We start from the raw sequence: 20035 nt of genomic DNA, 5'->3' as shown, positions 1-20035 counted from the left end.
GCAATGGGTGACCCCAGGTCAAGCGCCGCAACAGTGTCCTAAAGCAAAGCTTACCAATAAAAAGGTAATAGTAACTGTTTGGTGGTCTCGGCATGGTGTTATTCACTATAGTTTTCTCCGATCTGGTCAAGCAATAACGGCAGATATCTACTGTGCCGAACTACGAACAATGATAGCAGAACTTGCAGTGAAACAGTCCCGACTCATGAATCGATCTTCACCATTATTGCTCCATGATAACGCGAGACCTCATACAACACGAGAATTCGTCACTCTCCGTATTCGCAAGACCCTGCTCCAACGGACTGCCATTTTTTTCGTGATTTGGACAATGTTCTACGTGATATATTCATACAGTTTGTGGAATCTAGATTATCAGAGTTATATCGCAAAGGCATAAATTACTTTCTTATTAGATGGCAACAATGTATAGATAATAATGGTAGATATCTTATACCTTTAAAAGAGCAATTCTTGAAAGTACCACTGTATATATATAATCTGAATCTCGGAAACGGCTCCAACGATTTTTATAAAATTTAGTATACAGCCGATTTCGGGGGCGATAAATTGATCTAGCTAGGATTCGTTTTCAGAAAATGTTGTTTTGTTCGTGTTTCCAATAATCAACTTTATCGATAATCAACTTTATGACTCTTCCCGACATCTAATTCGTATTTAAATATAATTTCTAAAAAACACAATTTTAAAAAAAAAAAGCGATCCTTTGATCGCTTTTTTTTATCTATCATCTAGTTTTGATTAAATAAATATGTTAAATGAAAAAAAGAAACAAATTTATTTTTATCAATACAAATCGGCAATTTCATAACCCCTAGTATGTATATCTAAACGAGCAATGGATGTGAAATGAAATGTTTGCCCCATGCGGCAATCCAACCTACGATCCTGTCAGGCCGAGGGTCGTGGGTTTTATAAACATAATTTCTGCGCCATCAATTCAGACGAAAATTTCAGTTGCTAATTTTATTACTTATGCCGATATACAAAAATGATCTGAAACTCGTCAAGAAGCGAATCAATAGTTAATTTTTAATGTGATGCTGTCGATGGATACAAACAATATAGTAGACCGAAAACAATGGACATGTCAAAGCGCGTCGTAAATATCGAGATTAGTTCATTCCGGAGCATCTCGGATTAGACATGGACCTACGGGTAACTGCAATGTTACCAAAAACGAACTTTACGCAGAGCGTGGTGGCGGGTGGTGTGAATGATGATGAATGACAAGCATTAAACTGTAGTCTATGCCGCATACCCGAAAATACTATTTTGTAATCATAATTAGTGTTTGAAAACATTTTTTGCACTGCTACTGGGAAATTTAGGAACATTGATGATTTAATTTGAAGGAATTCATACGATACTTATCTGCAAAACGCACCGAGATGCATGACATGACTGTAAGGCCTTTTCTCTAGTCTTCATTTTTATATTACTACTCCTCCGTGCGTCGTATTTCTCAGTGCTGAGGGTCGTGACCTTTACGGAGCACTTTTGTAAGGAGTATGTTCCTCCATTCACTCCTGTCCTCCGCACAGTGGATAACGACATTGATGCTGGATTCCAAAGTCGTCTTAATCTGATCGGACCAGCGCATGGGACTACGCCCCCTAGGCCTCTTTCCTTCCACTTTGCTGGTGAAGAGAAGTTTTTCGAGATTGTCACCTTTTTTCCTCGCAACGTGGCCGAAAAACTCTAAAATCCTACGTAAACAAGTGGTGGAGAGTCTTGAGGAGACGCATAGTTCTTCCAGGATTGATGCGTTTGTCCGATGCGCCGTCCAGGGAATCCGCAGCATTTTCCTCCAGCACCATGTCTCAAACACATTGATCCGACTTCGATCAGCCTTCTTCAGAGTCCATGTCTCCGCCCCATATAAAAAAATAGAAGACACAAGACTTGTTACAAGTTTACGCTTGGTTTTTATGGAGATGTTTCTATCGGACCAGATGCTATCAAGCTGAGATATGGCACTTTTTGCTATCCCGTCTTCGAATCTCAGGCTCGCACGATCCAGTATTCGCGATCATGGATTTCTGTTGTTTCAAGATGCAGTGACCCGGTGTGCTCTAGTTTGTTCATGCGGTCTATTATCATCACTTTCGTTTTGGATCGGTTGATGGCAAGACCAAGTTCGAGGCTAATTTTTTTAAGCTTGCTCATGAGAGCAGTCATCTCGCTTTCATTAGCCGCAAGGAGAGTGGTGTCGTCGGCGTATCGTAGGTTGGTCAATTTAACTCCACCAATGGTAACTCCACCATCCCAGCCTTCACAAGTCCGTCTCATGATATACTCTCCATAGATATTAAAAAGGAGATAATATGCGGCCTTGCCTTACGCCCTTTTTAAATTTAAAGGGGGTAGAGACTGTTTCCTCCACTCTAATGATTCCCTGGTTATTAATGTACAGGTTATGTAGCAGTAGAACCAAATGTTGCAGTACTCCCAAATCTGTTAGTATTTTCCACAGGTGATCCCATTTGACGCAATCAAAGGCTTTACTGTAGTCAATAAAACACATGACCATCGGGGTGCCGAACTCGTATGACCTCTCGATAAGCTGCCTGATATTGAGGATTTGCTCACGGGTGATATCACTATAAGTTGTCTGGAAAAGATCGTTATTAGTGATACGTAATAAAACGAATGAGATGACGGTTGAGAAAGAATCACTTTATTGTTTGTTAACTATAGTATCCCAGTACATATTTTAATCACTAGAAGACGTTAGTATGAATGAAACTATTCATATGTTGATATTAATAAACATATTCTAACAATACGACCACCCGATTTACATGACATTATTATTAACGTCATGAGTAAATAAAAAAACTGGTTAACGTAACATGAGACGAAAATCTCCGTGAATGACCCTTTATTCGTATATTTACCCTTGATTTCATTGTACAACCAGTACTCAAAATAAAAAAATTAGTAAAAACAGGATAAGTTTAATAAAAACCATGAGTGGATACCGGAGTTTACTGTGCTTACTAGGTATTACTGCCGTAAATTAAAACAGTAGTAAATCTTTATTATTAACAGCTGTTCGTTCATGTTAGTTTCTCTGGCCTGGTTACATTACACTGAAGAAAATAAACACAAGGTTACGTAATCAATAAAAATAATAAATATATAATTTATTTTCGTAAGCGCGCAGGGTTCGGTGGCACTTGGTTGTTATTACACACCTGCAATTACTTGGTTGTTTCCTGAACAGAATGTCCGAGGTAAAAAGCAATTTGTCGCCAGATACTAGATCCGGACATTGGACACCGGCATACCTACGTTTTTCTGACGTAATGATTTAATAACACTGCTCCTGTTCTATTGTATTCGGATAAAACTGAAACATCGTTAACGTATTTTTCCGTGTGCAGAACTAATTGGAAAATCACATTACTCATCGAGATGGAGAACTGAGTGTTGTTGTGATGGAGCTAGGTCGCTGTCTATTGTTTACTGAGCATTCGCCGTGAATACGCACAAGGCGCGTCGAGATAAATGTACTATGAACTACCTAACTAACGAATTTTTGTTTGGAAATACTTAGTCTGGCCATAAACACTGTTACAATTAAAAAGAAACAAAATATTACATTTGAATTTGGAATCTGTCATTTTTATATGATTGCTCATTGAGTTTTCTCATTTTGGCGCCAATATATTGTACAATATTTTGCGATATTATAATGGAGTGGGGTGATAAAGAGAACCGAATCGCTGTGATTGCATTACACAAAGTAGGTATGGAGCCAAATGCAATTTTTAAAACTCTCCATACGCTTGGTATTAGTAAAATGTTTGTGTACCAGACTATTAATAGGTGCAATGAGAGCTTCTCTGTTTGTGACAGAAAAAGATCTGGCCGTCCACATAGTGTTCGTACAGAAAAGGCGGTCAAAGCAGTAAGGGAAAGAATTCGAAGAAATCCTGTCCGAAAGCAAAAGATTTTATCTCAGGAGATGAAGGTAGCACCTAGAACCATGTCGCGTATTTTAAAAGATGACTTAGGACTTGCAGCCTATAAGAGACGTACTGGTAATTTCTTAACTCATAATTTAAAGGAGAATAGGGTGGTAAAATCGAAACAACTACTGAAGCGGTACGCAAAGGGAGGTCATAGAAAGATTTTGTTTACGGATGATAAAATTTTTACAATTGAGCAACATTTTAACAAACAAAATGACCGTATTTATATGCTCAAAGATCTAAGGAAGCTTCCCAATTAGTCGACAGAGTGCAACGTGGGCACTATCCGACTTCAGTGATGGTTTGGTGGGGTATTAGCTATGAAGGAGTGACTGAGCCATACTTTTGTGAAAAAGGTATTAAAACATCGACTCAAGTGTATCAAGATACCATTCTTGAGAAGGTAGTGAAGCCCCTTCTTAACAAAACCATGTTCAATAATCAAGAATGGTCCTTCCAGCAAGACTCGGCGCCAGGTCATAAAGCTCGGTCTACGCAGTCTTGGTTGGAAACGAACGTTTCGGACTTCATCAGAGCTAAAGACTGGCCGTCGTCTAGTCCCGATCTTAATCTAAATCCGATTATGATTTATGGTCAGTTTTAGAGAGTACGGCTTGCTCTAAGCGCCATGATAATTTGGAGTCCCTAAAACAATCCGTACGATTGGGAGTGAAAATTTTTTCCCATGGAAAGAGTGCGTGCTTCTATTGATAACTGGCCTCAACGTTTAAAGGGCTGTATTGCAGCCAATGGAGACCACTTCGAATAAGCTTTTTATACTTTAAATTGTTTTATATTTATGTGTTAAACTAACACACTGTAAAAGTAATAAATGTTATTCGCAATATAATTTTTTTTCCTTTGTCTCAGTATTTATGGCAAGACTAGGTATATTTACAGCAATATTTCATTTAGACTGCCCAGACTCATCGGTAGTTGCTTTAGCACATTTTATTTATCCCTAATGTTCCTTTGCTACGTTTATTTTGGAACATTAAAATAACTCATTTCACTGCATGGCTTACCTAAGTGGCAAAGGGCTCGTTTAAATTGTAAACACTTACTGTTCCTACAATTGAAGCATTTCCGAATATGTGAAATTTATGTTTAAGTCAATTCCCTCATTTCAAAATTGGAATAAGTAAGTGTTCGTTCTACGCAATTAAGATTGCCTGTTGCCATAACTTCGTTTGAGGGCCAGGTCCTTTGCCCGAAGCCATTAAAGTTGCTAAACTATTGCTAAACATCCGGACAGAACAAGGATCCCAGTGGATCGTTTCTATATTTATGTTTGATTGGGTGTCGGACAAACATAATTGGATAGCTCCTTAGAAACGTAACTACGCAAACCCTCGAACTGTAAGCAAACATGATCATACCGCGCCCCGTCAACTCTACATTAGACGTGCGTTGTTGTTTTATGTAGCCATGATGCTGCTATTTTTTTTTCTAAGTCGATCAAGTATTTTTATGATTAAATCCGGTATACGAAAGCATTATAAATAGAAATGGTTCCTATGTCCAATAGTTTGCGTTAAAATAAACCATTTTCTGAAAACCGCGCAGGAACTCATTATGAATGATGTAATTACAAACCAATATTAAGCACAATACACGTTATCTTCGTAATAGTAATATATTAGGTATTTAATAACAAAACTGCTGTTTAGTTTACAAGCTAAATATTTATTTATTTTTAACAATCAAAATATACACCGATGATATCGCCGCATCTCTACCAGCGCATTAGGAATTTTCCAATGCCTTTCTTGAAGAAGTCAAGTAGATGTGCAAGAGTCAACAAACTCATCAGAGGCATTTTGTACTGCCTTTCGAGTATTGAAATTATTCCCTGCCAAGAAGTCCAAAATTTGGGAAAAGAAGAAGCCTGTCGGCACTTATACGATACAACAAGCGGTCTCTTGTAGCTTAGAGACCGTTTGTTTAGCCGTTTAAGATTGTTTAGCGTTGTCGTGTAGGAGCAGCGAGGCCGAGTAATTAGCCAAGGCTGGCCAGTTTCGCGAGCTTCTCTGTTGTGGTGTCCAGTTCCGTACAGTACATATCCAGAGTAGGGCTGGTGCCATTTGCTAAGAAGCTGTGATAAATTATAGCGGCACTACACCACCAAACAACGACCATATCTTTTAACTTACTTAAAGAGTTAGAGTGGGTTATCTTACGGAATACCCCGCTGAGTCAGAACCAGCGTGAGCCGAGGATAGCCGGCCTTCCATCACCCGAACAAACCGAAGTAACCATGCCCAGTAAGCATCTTCTTGTGCTGGAAACTGAGGCGTCCTCTGTCACGATTCACCCAATCCACAAGGACCTGGCGAATCGCCTCGACGGTCCTGCGACCAGCCGAAGGATCGGCCAAGCGCCTGGACCATGACTCCAGTATCCCTAGGTAAATTTTGATTTGAGGTCTTTGCATAGGTTGAACCAGGTCTAAAATGATATTTTTATTACAAGTGACTATCCGGTTCTAAATCCCTTCGTTTTTGTGTCAGTTAAGCAACACAAGGCATAACATAGCGCGCTCGTGGCGTTGCCGACCGTATGGCACCCAGCATCAAGTTTTTCTCCTTACTGATTTGACGCAAATTGACCCAAATTGGTTTTGATGTCAACATTGAAAGCTAACTCAGCGATAGACTGTGTATCGTCTGCTTCTATTATCAGCTTTAATTTGTTCTCGTAGAGTTTAGTTCTTTGGTGACCATGGGGTTTATTATTTAAATAAAAATATCCATTTCGGAAGCGTTCAAGTCAATAAAGAATCGTGCGTTCGTTTTTATTGTTCACTCCGTACACTACATTAATGTTGTTAGCCGTTTGTGCATCAATATGGAAACGATAAAAAAAAATTCAATATCAAAAAGACACATGTGCAGGGAAAACTAAACTGATTAGTATTTGTGGAACGCACGATTCTTTATTGACTTGAACGCTTCCGAAATGAGTGAATTTGAAAATATAATTCTATGTTATTAAAATACATTAATCTGCATTCAAACCTTCTTGCCAGAAACCTTGCATAGATTAGGTTTTAAATGGCTAGTATTGTAAAACGAACTTCATAGGTATGTGGCTAGTAACAATATTCCAGTATAAAGTTGTCAACATTTGTACAAATAAACAAAACCTGTTGCGTGTCGTCGACGTCCCGTCAGCCGGGAGGCACCGCACCCTCGATTTTTGGCTCCTACCAAATGTTCCGTTAACACACGTGGCTTTTATTTGAAATTGAACAGTTTATAATTATGTTTATATGTGTCCGATCTATTGCGAGTGGGCAACATTTAGGACTCGTTGCCAAATTGATTAATTGTTATGACGGGATTTTATAATGAGATACTGTAAAATTATTTTCGTTCCGTTACATTCTCTAATAGTAAATTCAATCGACATAGATTGAAATTAATATTTCCGCTATACTGGTTGCTGCTCTTTCGGAAACATAAATAAAATTAACTAATTTAAATTGAAAAAATCTGTAATCAGTCATGTGTTGAAATTTTTCATGTAATTAAATAATAGAATAATGGTGTTCAATTCTTTCCGAAATAATGACATTGGTAGGGGTCCCGTTTGTCATTGCCTACGTCCAAACTGTCGGCGCAAGGCTCACCACCCGCCGCTATCGGCGATTTGTGCCACTTACAAAATTTCTCATGCAAATAACGGCACCACCATCTAAAGATACCGAAGATAAAATTGTTTCATAGGGCTTTAGATTAACGAAAAACAAGACTTCGTGAACAGCTGTGATGAGCTGTGCATGTTCTAGACAAGTTGTACGAAAGATTTGAGATCTAATCTAAAAGGTAAAACGCTGTAGACGTGTCAATGTATACAACCTTGGTGATCGCTTCTGGAGCAGGTAATAATTTATTTTAAAATGTTTAAAAGATTAATCATAGTATCATGTTCACGAATGTTTCCTACACATATTTAATTAATAAAACATAACTTAGGGTTTTAATTAGAGGAAAAAAGTAGTATGTGATTACTCATGACTCAAGGTGGGTGTCTGTATACTATTTGCGGTTGTCTATAAACCTTGGCGACCGGCTCTTAGAACATTTCAATGAAGTGTACATGCGCCAGAAATAAACAGACCGGCGCAGCAGTAGCAACTCTCATGAGCTTGCAAAGTGCTCTTATTAGCAGGTAAGAAGCTGGAGCATTTCAGCTGCCGACGGGGTGGACTCATACCTAATTGTAAAAATAACAATGCTTTTAACTAAATTGATGTAAATACTCGTATAGGGTGACTTTTCGTTGGAAAATCCGTGTGTTAATTTGATAACTTCACACCCGTAGTTATGACAACGAGAGAATATCACCCGTCCCGTAATTGTGTACTGAGCTGTTTCCACTTTTAGTTTATGTTCTTGAAATCCGCAATGCTTATTAGATCAAGTTTCATGGCCGTGTATCTTTTTTTTTTTTTTTGTATGTTTGGAGAATTACTGGTGGCCCGGAGGCCTTTCCAGTTTCACCAGGACAGGTGGGCGAGCAAAGGCTCAGCCAGGAGGGGTGGGATTTGCTAACAGCTACCCGAGCGCCTCCGAAGGAGACCAAACAGCTCAAGAGCAGCGGCTTCGCGAATGAATCTACTACCGGATCGGAATCGCGACCCGCTGAGAAGATCCGGCGAGAAACTCAGCGAGCTGATTCATGGGTTAGGTTGCACGGCGAACTCTTTGTCGAGTTCGACGAGTACGGTTACCGGGGTCCCTAAGCCTGCTCCTAGTGTTAGAGCTGAAGGCGTCTAATGCAAAGGTTATTGGATCTGATGGATCCGTAAGGACGTGTCTAGGGCGTCGACGGTGACTGGCTCCTGCGTGATCAGGATTCGGGGAGTAGTCAGCGGCGGCAACGATAAGGCGATTATCATGACGCATAGCCTTATCGAAGTACCGTTCCGACGCTGACTTCATGTATTTCTGGACAGATTCGAGGCTCAGGTCGTCGTGTAGGTCAACGTTCCTCACGAACCACGGAGCTCCGACGGCTAACCTGCAAAAGCGGGATTGTAGAGATTGGAGGGTGTCTATGTGTGTGCGGGCCGCGTGAGCGAACACCACACTCGCGTAAGTCATGACGGGCCTTATGCAAGTTTTGTAAAGTGTCACCTTGTTCCGAAGGGACATTTTACTCCGCTTACAGATCATGGGGTAGAGTCTACCGAGAATAAACGAGGCATGGTCACGGACTGATTTTATATGCGGGCGGAATGTCATCGATCCATCCAGGGTAACGCCCAGGTACTTGACCTTCCTGGCCCAGGGTATGGGTTGTCTAAAGAGAGTAATCGGGGATGTCAGATTCCTCCTCCTAATCCGGGAGGAAATCCGTGTGAAGCTTCCCCTCTGAAATAGCACCGCAGTACTTTTCGCTGGGTTGATGTCTATGCGCCATTTTCGGAACCACTGTCCTAGGGCTAGGGCTGCGCTCTGAAGCTTCTTCGCGATTAGGGACTTATTTCTACTGGAATAGTAAACAGTCGTGTCGTCGGCGAATAAAGCTAAATGGGTCGGCGGCGACTGGGGAATATCGTTAACGAATAAGCTAAATAGGAGGGGTGAGAGGACAGAGCCTTGCGGGACTCCAGATGTGAGAGGTCGTGGGGAGGAGCGGGTTCCCTCAACTCGATATCGAAAAGAGCGGTTCGACAAGAAGTCCCGTATGATGAGCACGAGACTATCCGGCACGCCCAAGTTGAATAGTTTGAAAATCAAACCGTTGTGCCAGACTTTGTCTGACGCAGGAGCAGCAAGCTCGGCGGAGTCCACGAGAGGGCTTGTGGTGTGATCGGCCTTGAAGGCCAGAAACTCGGAAGTGAGCTTTGGGTAGCGAAGCCGGAGAAATTCCGCAAATACAGCGTCCATGATGGCTACGTGCCCAGCTGGGGCTACCCCGGGTCTTAGAAAACACTCGCCTTGCGGCGAGGCCCCAACTTCTCGGAACTGTGAGCGGTTCTATTTAACACAGGTGGCGATGCGGCGCGATTACTACAGGACAAAGAAAAAAACACAACAAAACAGAAATAACTAAAGGAAACAAAACAATTAAACACTTCCAGGAAAACAGTTTGTCGGCAGATGTACCACGAACACCGAAATAACAAAAGGAAACAAAACAAATAAAAACTTCCAGGAAAAAACACTTGGTCGGCAGATGTACCACGAACACAGGCCGCGCGAACAATGGCCGAGCTAACAAAAGCCGGGCGAACAAAAGCCGGGCGAACAAAGGCCGGGCGATCGAGTGGTCGATGAGCACGTCCGCACGTGACGGGTGCCTCTATCGGAATGGCCGTGTATCATTCTCATGAGAAACGCAGGCCGCATACAGAATTATTAATTTGTTTGTAAAATGTCATAGTATTCTCCATTTGGCACGGATTTACAGTGTGACGTCGTATCGATAGTTCTATAATGTAACTTTGTTATTAACTGACTTCAATTTTTGTTGTTACAGTTTAAAATTATTTCCTTGTTAGTCGAGCATGCTGACCAAAGGGCGTTCAACGGTTACCGAAGTTCATGGATACTACTAATATGTAGACTCCTATCCATTTTAACAAATGATATCTTGGTTAGTTATTTCAATTCATTTTTATTGCTTAGATGGGTGAACGAGCTCACGGTCCATTACGCGTAATGCTGCTAACAGAACTAATAGACATCACAACGTGAGTGCCGCCACCCACCTTGAAACATTAAGTCAAAGCCTTAATAGAATTGTACAACGGAGCGCTGAAGGCCCAATCTCGGCAGTCCGTACTGAAGACAGGATTCAGCAAGAGGCCAATTCTTTGACCGGATTGTTAAGTTCGTCCGGTCCTCGGGAACTGGGTGAATCGTGACTGCGGACGCCTCAACTTCATCACCATTACGATGGCTTTCCACAAGGTTTAGTGATAAGCGAAATATCTTCTATCAGAGTCTCTCTCAGAACTTGTTTCTAAAATAAAGAGCTCTTTCGGGCAGAAATTGAATTTAGTTCATTTCATCCCATTCTAGACACAAGTTTTCGCAGAGGACGAAGGCCCTATTTGTCTTGGCGTCACAATTCGAAGGAGTAACCCTGTAACCTTACACAAGTATTGGAATTCTTTCGGTCGACGTTTCGAGCGATGTACAATTATTTGCACAATTCGGCCTCGTATGTAGTACTGCTCCCACTCATTGGCCGGGGCTCCCTAATACCAGCTATATCTATTTGACTCCATACAGTCGAGGTCCGTCCGGAGTATCGATAATCCTATTCTCACCGATCGTTTGGAACCTCTGGGTCTACGGGGGACTTCGGTTCTCTGTCAGTTTTGTATTGTACGTTTTCCTATGAATGCTGTGAGGATTTATTTGATATGATCTTATCATCTCATTTTTATCATCGCACCGCTCGTCACTAAAGTAAAGTTCATCTGTACTACCTGAAACTGCGGCGTTCATCCACAATGCGTTTCTAGAGATCTTTTTTGCCACGTACGATCCGGCTTTGGAATGAACTCCCTCCACGATGTTTCTCGAGCGCTATGATATATACTTTAAACGAAGCTTTCGGAGAGCACTCAGCGGTTAGCTCTGCCCCTGGCATTGTTGGTGTCCATGAGTGACGGTAACCACTTGCCATCAGGTTTGCCATATGCTCGTCTGCCTAAAGTCGCGAGAGCGATTCAACTAGGGTCCCGTGTACCCGGTCGGATTGGTGCTGCTAATCATCTTATAAGCTATGTACCTTGTAGAACGGAACCTCGTCATGACCTTTGCCGGCCTCGATGGTGGCGGCCGGTCGTAAAACTACCTGCAAACAGAGTCACAACTCAAACCATAAAATAGCAAATAGCTAGTTGTTTGGAAAAAAATCGACTGCTACTGAAATGTCTTGGAAAATTAAAGTGACAATAGCGCAAGTCCAACCGATCTAAAGTAAATACGCCGCGATAGATATCAGAATTACAAGGCACAACCGTGCTTACCGTGGAATGCTCTCTTTAAACTTAGTTCGTATAAAGGCATATTATTGCCGTTAGGCCTTGATGCCCATTGATTACCGGCTAATGAAGAAAGCTGTTTTTCACTAAATATTCCAGTAAATATACCAAATAACCAAATTAGGGAAACAAAGATACCGACGTCCACATTGAGGTTTCACCACATTTCGCGTGGTGGTGAAAACGAGGTGGCCTGCCCATCTACGAAGCATGTCCATCTAAAAAAAGCTTTTAATTTAATATTGAAACACGTTTGTTCTCATTTGTTAGTTAAGTACGTACTACGAAGCGTGATTCAACTAAATATGAAAGAACACGCAGAATGAGAATAGGAATACTCAGTGAGGCGGTGTTATATTTATATGACCGTTAGGAGATTTCGACTGTGAGTATAGGGAGAACTTGGGTTCTCTGTGTTTAAACCCTATGTTCCAAGCGAAGTGCTCTGATGTATTGTTTAAGACAACGCCGCCGTCGTCATTTCCGGAGCTGCGTTTACTCACAGTGTACAGTACACAGTATTCCATAGGTGCCATGTACCATCGGGCTCTTGAAGAAGTGCCGCTCCACGGTGTTTCCTGAGCGCTATGAAATGTCCTTCTTCCAACGAAATTTCGGGAGAGCCCTCAGCGACAGTCGGCGTCTCGCTTTAGTCCCCAACACTGCCGACGTGCATCAGTGGTGAACATAAAGTTATACTCTACGAGTGTGTTCTATTCTAAGATGTTGTTATGATTTTAGTATCAGATATGAGTTTTTTCGCTCGTTTTTTATGCGTATAAATTGATTACTTTTATGCTTTACTTTGTTTAATCATTTTAGCCAAGTATAACGTAATTGATTCATAATAACAAGTTCAAGTATGTTATATGCAAGTAAATGAAATAGTGTACAGTCGACATGCTAGGCTAGGCAGCTCCACCGGTGGTACGTTCTTGTTATAGTGTTTGGAATGTTCCCACAAGCGCCAACTACAACTGCATAAACTTTGAAACCAATCAAATGAGTTTTGAGCGATTTCATAGAAACCGCACAAATTCATTATTTATATTAACTGAACTTGAGTGTAAGAATTAGAAATGTTGTATTTTCGCTTCAATTGGCAGGAAACCACACGATCAATAGTGCTCATCGTCAGACGCGGACATCGGCTGAACCATAGATGAGGTTTGACGAAAACACCGCACAAATGATCTTTATATTGGTGTTTCTCTGCAATTGTCGATGTCCGCAAATAAACATAAAAATAAACATAAAATTTGCCGAAAGTAAAGTTCACATAAATTGCGAATACATACAATCAACGGTTTACAAATACCGATTCCCAAAAAAAACAAGCTAAATAAATTATGATAAATATGGTTATACAATGAGTCAACCATAAAAGGGGAAATCGTAGTCCCTGGAAACACTAATCCGAGGGGCTCTTTAAAAGATACTAAATGTCAATCGTCAAAGGATATCAGATGCAGAATTAAATCGTACAATAAACATATTTTATTGAAACGTTGACAACTCCGACATCTATTTTGTTAACATACATACACATGGCCAAGAAATGGGGGGAAAAGACACACACACACACACACATACAATCAGGTCGCATCATGTCGCGCCAAAACCAGCTATAAGCTACTGACATTCACTCTGAGAATCAAAATTCAAAATCACATTTTTGATTACCTGATGATGATTCATCCGACCGATTTCGGCCATGGCGACCACTTTGACTCCTATGCGTCGGTTTGGCGCTCGTGCGCTCGAAGATGGCTGATATAGCCTATCTTCGCGGCAAAGCTCCTTGCGCATTGAGGGCACGTAAGCACGCCGTTCTTACAATTATAGGTTATGGCAGCAGGAGGGCGGGCCTTCAACTGGTCGCGTTTGTAATCAAGGTCAGCTTTACGCTGATCCTCGAACTCGCGTACTTTGCTGTTCACCATCCTGCGCCATTCTGGCCGCTGTGCTGCCAAGCGCTTCCATTGAGAGGGCTCTATATCACATCTCTTCATGTGTCGTTTCAAGACATCCTTGTGCCGCAGGAGCTGTCCGCCATGCTTTCGCTTGCCATCTTTGATTACCTACCACCTACTCCGAATAGATGTAAGGTAGGATCTCATTAACATGACTCTTCCTCGTCAAGTTCGGCGGGGTAAGAGAAATGATCATATGGCTTGGATTTAATTTAAGAAAGCACACAAGCACGCAAGCTCACAAAGACTGTGCCTCTGTCTACGTTTCTTGGTCAACCAAGTCAGATGACTTATTTTGCTGCCCCGAATTGAATAAGGATTAAGCGGAGTATCTTTCAGAGTAACTGTCGGAGCCCTTTGTGGTTTTGTTTAGTGCTTAATCCTTTAAGTTCATTCCGACTTCGCAGAAGAACTGAGCTTATATCACATTATTTATTCAAATTTACTCAAATTATTTGCTTCCAAAAAACCAGACTAGACGACATTACATAAAATAACTGATAATTTTAGTAAAGCCATTGGGATGGAATTTGGGATTGATAAATGTGGGTTCATAAGTGAGAAGGGATGGTAAAGTTGGGAATTTATATTGCTTACAACTTAACCATGGTGTGGTCCTCAAATCTATTTGTGAATAGGAGACCTACAAGTACACTGGTATCTTCGAAGCGCTGAATACTTTATACGCAGATATGAAGCAATCGCTTAGAAATAAGTTCTTCGGTATATAAAGGTCTTGAAAAGCCATTTTTCTATGTTCTAAAGTTCTACCGGACACTCACAGGGTCTGATGTAGACCAATTTGCTACTGTAGCCTGTTTTATATTCAGTAACCTCTTTGAGGAAACTAAAGGTTTCGTTTTTGCACTTATGGAAGAAGTTATCATGACAAACGACTACCGGAATTATTTACTAAAAGATGGGACGGTCTACTTTTTCAGCCATGCCACCGTCCGGGGGTCTATTAAACTATTTCCGGCGAGTACTTACATAGACAAAAAAAACCAAGTGACTATAATTATCTATCAACAATTTGCTCTGAAATGTAGTTTTGTTGATTCAGCTGCAGCTTATTACCGATACCATTATTATTTTTTCCGTGGAGTGGCAGAACCTCACAAGAAACGTCCACCTTCTAGGGGGTATGCGGGGTATGTGGGAATGTCGGTCTGCAAAAGTTGGGAGCAGAAAGCGGACCGAAGGTTGTTTTTAGAGCTATACCCACCAAATCACTACCTTTGCACTCTCTCACCTGACGTCCGATCTCCGCCCGGGGTCAGAACCCGGACAGAGTAGGGGGGTTCCCGCGGCCAACACTACAACCAGTAGTGTAGTGTACGACGCCACCCCGAACCGACGGACCTCCGATGCGATCGTCGACAATCAACGACGCCAGTCTCCGCGGTACGGCGGTCCGATCCCGGGATACTCCGCTGGGTCAGAATCAGCCTACCGGGTTGGTAATCAGCCAAAGGGGCCGAAGACTTCACTGTCCTAACTTTCCGAGACGTTACTTACTATGAATCAATTGTACAATTCTCATTCTAAGAAAGATAATGTCAATTACTGGACGACTGCTACTGAAATAGACCCAATCAAGTGTTATACATAGTCTACCTATAGTATGTCTAGTTCGCGATACACACAGAGGAGCAGTCGGATCTCAGTCATTACTCACTTATGTGTACTATGTAGTCAATATATTATACGTCTAGTAAATATTGCAAGTAGGTTATGTTGCGCTGAAACCTGTTATCCAGTTTGTCTGGTTCAATACCAGTTGTACTGCTTTTAGTTTCTTACGTAGATTACGTAACGCTCGCATTATTTTTTAAGATGTTTCGGTTTGCTTTTTAGTTTAAACGCGTTCGAGGCTAGGTTCGTAGTGTTGTGCATGTCTCCGAATCCAGGGGCCACAACTTCGATACTCAGCACGTACGACGCCGCTAACTAATTGTATTGTTTTCAGTTTTATTCTAAAATAACTACGTAACGTGAAATTGATTCGGGGTTAGAATCTTGTAAATAATATACATATCTATGTAAAGAAGTTGGTGACCTCTAATTTGAATTTTGCCGCTTTTGCACTGTTTGAAAAGCATTTTGATTTAATATGAAATGACAATAAAACAGCGGTGATAGAAATGAAAAAATATGAAGTCATTAACACAGTCCGCGCGCGCGCATCCCTCCGTGTGGGCGCGTGTTGCTAAACGCTAGTGCGTATCGCGATAAAATGACGCAAATTGTGAAATGTAATGCGTGCAATATAGTGATCGACGAAATGCTATCGTACATTCAAAATAAGGTGTCGGTGATAGATGAGGAAACGTTAGTGCGAATTTGTATAACGTCATTCTCAGCTGAGGAAATCAGTAAGTCGAAAACGTTATTGTTTGATTCCGTGTCTGTGGGCAGGTTGAAAATTAAGCGCAAAAACAAGGGTAAAGAAGAACGAGATCTCGTGGACATTGTGAATGTTTTTAAATCTATGGAACCTGATCTTTTCCCGATTTACGTTGCGAGAGATCTGGACAGATTACCACCCCTAGTTTATGACCATTTTGATTGTAGTAAGATATTAAAAGACTTACTAAAAGTTCAAACTGAAATTAACGATCTAAAGGCGACATATGTGACAAAAAATGAATTAAGCGATCTAAAAAGTGAACTATTGTTATTGAAAAATAACTCGTTAACTCCTTCAGTATCGAATGTAAACACAAAGCGAGGGGGATGGATGTTGGATAGCGATCCTGTTGGACTCATTAATATGAGCAATTCTTCGTTATCTGAAACCAATAATATCAATATTGGGAATGAAAATACCAAAATAGGATACGAAAATAATTCGAAGCAGTGCAAAGATATTTCGTACAAAGGCACAATGAGGGTAGATACGAAACAAAACGAGTGTGAATCAGCTGTGTGTCAACAGTCGTTATTATCAAAACCGGTCAGCGATGGCGAACTACGTGTAGCGGGGATAAAGAGGCCTACGCACACAAGTGAAACACCAGTGCCCGCGACGGCAACTGATCGTGGGCCGACAAATCAGCTGATCACAACACAATTAGTTAAAGGTAGCGAGCCATCAGATAATGATAATGATAACGGATGGCAGAGGGTATCTAAACGCCGAAAACCTATGAAATACAGATATATAGGCAAGGCAGGCAGTTGCAGAGATAACGAAGGAAAATTCAAAGCCGTGGACAAAAGAGTGGCCATTTTTATCACTAAAATACATAAAGATACAACAGAAAATGACATAATCGATTATGTGTACAGAAAAACACAAGAAACTATTATTTTAGAGAAAATCTCTTTTGCATTCGAGAGTGACTATAAAGCTTATAAATTCCATGTTTTAGAACACAAATCGTCCATATTCCTAGATAGCAACCTATGGCCACAGGGTATTATATTTAGGAAATTTGTGAACTTCAAAGGGAAAAAACAAAAAAATACGAACGGTGACATTAACGCTGTGATCGGTACCAATACATCTCAATAATGAATAGCAGCGGTTCTATTTATAATATAGTTAGTTTCAACTGCAAAGGAGTGAAACGATCTGTGGAACATGTAAGACAGCTGTGTCGGACGTCGGATATAATCGCGTTACAAGAGACGTGGTTATTGCCGGACGATTTACAGTTTCTCAGTGCCGTTGATAGCGAATATGGCTGCACCGGGACTTCGGCCGTAGACACTGCGGCCGGGATACTCAGGGGGCGTCCATACGGAGGAGTGGCGCTACTATGGAAGAAAAGTATCTTTCAAAATGTGTCGATAGTGCAGTGTGATAACGCGCGTGTGTGTGCCATAAAAGTAACAATAGATCAGAGATCGTTATTGGTGTTCAGTATTTACATGCCTACGGATAATGCAGTGAACCTAACGGAGTTCATGGATTGCCTCAGCCTGATGAGCGCTATTATTAGTAACGAAAATATCGAATCAGTGTATATACTCGGCGATTTTAACGCCCATCCTAATGAACCTTTCTACAGGGAGTTGGCATGTGTCTGTGGGGAATTAGGGTGGACTTGTGCGGACGTTGAACTATTAGGTGTAAATTCAGACACGTATAGTTTTATTAGTGAGGCGAATGGGTCCAGACGTTGGCTGGACCACTGTGTAGTCACGAAGTCAGCTATGCAGACCATTGTCAATACGTATATACTGTATGATGTCTTGTGGTCTGACCACTTTCCAGTAGTAGCACAGTGTGATTTTAACACTATAAAACCGAAATTTAATAATGTTACTCAATTGTGTAGTACCGTGCGATGGGGGGACAGAAAACCTGAGCAAATTGAATTTTATCATAAGATATGTCATGATAAACTGAGACGGATAGATTTTCCTGGCATTCTAAGTGATTGTTGTGATTGTGTTTGTAGTAATTCTGACCACAGACACATTTTAGATAAAATGTATCATGATATTGTTGACGTACTATGTCAAGCGGCTAGCGACAGTTATTCCCGTAGCAGATTTAATTGTAAAAAACCTGTTATTGGCTGGAATCGATATGTTAGTGATGCTCACGGGGAGGCGAGGTGTAAGTTTAATCTGTGGGTGTGGCATGGTAAGCCGAGGTCGGGTCGTGTTTGGAAAGAAATGCAAGAGAGTAGGAAAATTTTTAAATCACGTCTGAAATGGTGTCAAAACCACAGCGAGCAGTTAAGAATGGATATACTCGCGTCTCATCACTCCAAACACGATTTTCACAGCTTCTGGAAATCTACCACTAAACTTAATGGTAAACCAGGCCTGCCCGTGAGCGTCGGTGGCATAAGTGATCACGATGGCATCACGAATATGTTTAGGGAACACTTTGCGGTTAGTTCGCCATTGGGACCATCACAGTCAGGGTGTGTGGGTGATTCTCAGGGGCGGATAGTTACTGCTAGGTTTACGGCTAACGAAGTTAGAAAAGTTATTAACTCCATGTCACGGGGTAAGTCTCCGGGTCATGACGAGCTGAGCATAGAACACCTAAAGTATGCCGGTGTACACTTGCCCCGAGTCTTGGTTATGTTCTACAATTTATGTATAGGACACTCCTACTTGCCTGAGGAGATGTTGAAGACTGTGGTAGTGCCAATTGTGAAGAATAGGACCGGGGATATATGTGATAAAACCAATTACAGACCCATCTCGTTAGCAACTATCATAGCGAAAGTGCTTGACAGTTTGCTTGACATACAACTTGATAAATATCTTCAGATACATGATAACCAGTTTGGTTTTAAATCAGGAATGTCTACAGAAATAGCCGTATTGTGTTTAAAGCAAACTGTCAAGTACTATACTGATCGAAAAACTCCAATTTTTGCCTGTTTCCTCGATTTATCAAAGGCATTCGACCTGGTTTGTTATGACATCTTATGGCAAAAACTGAATAATACTAAAATGCCGAAAGAACTAGTACAGATATTCAAATATTGGTACGCCAACCAGCTGAACGTGGTACGATGGTCGGGTGTCTATTCGAGGCCATACGGGATGGAGTGCGGGGTGAGGCAAGGGGGGTTGACCTCGCCCAAGCTCTTCAACCTGTATGTGAATGCTCTAATCGAGGAGCTCAGCAGTACTCATGTCGGCTGCCATATTGATGAAATATGTCTCAACAATATCAGTTATGCTGATGACATGGTGCTGCTGAGTGCGTCGGCCTGTGGGCTGTCTAAGCTGCTTGGCATATGTGAAAGGTATGCTCTAAGTCACGGTCTGGTGTATAATACAAAGAAAAGTGAGTGTATGGTGTTTCAGGCCAGAGGCAGGTGTCTGGATAACATTCCCTCCGTCAAACTGAATGGTACGCCACTGCGCAGAGTAGACAAGTTTAAATACCTAGGACACTTTGTAACCTCTGACCTGAGGGATGACACAGACATTGAGCGGGAGCGGAGAGCGCTGTCTGTAAGAGCTAATATGATTGCCCGCAGGTTCGCTCGGTGTTCGCGGGATGTCAAAATCACTCTATTTAGAGCGTTTTGTACGTCCTTCTATACGTGCAGCCTGTGGGTGTTCTATAGTCA

General features: G+C 41.4%; 1 protein-coding gene across 3 annotated transcripts in view; it reads right to left on the bottom strand.

Annotated features, from left to right (window-relative positions):
- Positions 1 to 20035, bottom strand: part of cyc (basic helix-loop-helix ARNT-like protein cyc) — a 112291-nt gene that overhangs the window by 80405 nt on the left and 11851 nt on the right. Inside the window, exons 1-2 of one of the 3 annotated variants that reach the window (XM_089732104.1) lie at positions 12513 to 12666; positions 11754 to 11819 (exon numbers count right to left, since the gene is read on the bottom strand). The exons of 1 other annotated variant lie outside the window; for it this stretch is intronic. In XM_089732104.1, coding sequence (XP_089588230.1) covers positions 11754 to 11776 — 23 coding nt within the window. In that variant the 5' untranslated portion in view covers positions 11777 to 11819; positions 12513 to 12666. Of the gene's footprint in view, positions 1 to 11753; positions 11820 to 12512; positions 12667 to 20035 lie in introns of those variants that run through there. One more of the 3 variants, XM_028171032.2, reaches the window with a different exon arrangement.

Source organism: Bombyx mandarina, chromosome 01 (assembly GCF_030267445.1).
Source record: "Bombyx mandarina strain Sakado chromosome 01, ASM3026744v2".
Classification (NCBI taxonomy): Eukaryota; Metazoa; Arthropoda; class Insecta; order Lepidoptera; family Bombycidae; genus Bombyx; species Bombyx mandarina.
The sequence above is the reverse complement of the archived record's forward strand: the minus strand, read 5'-3'. Positions and strand labels throughout refer to the sequence as shown.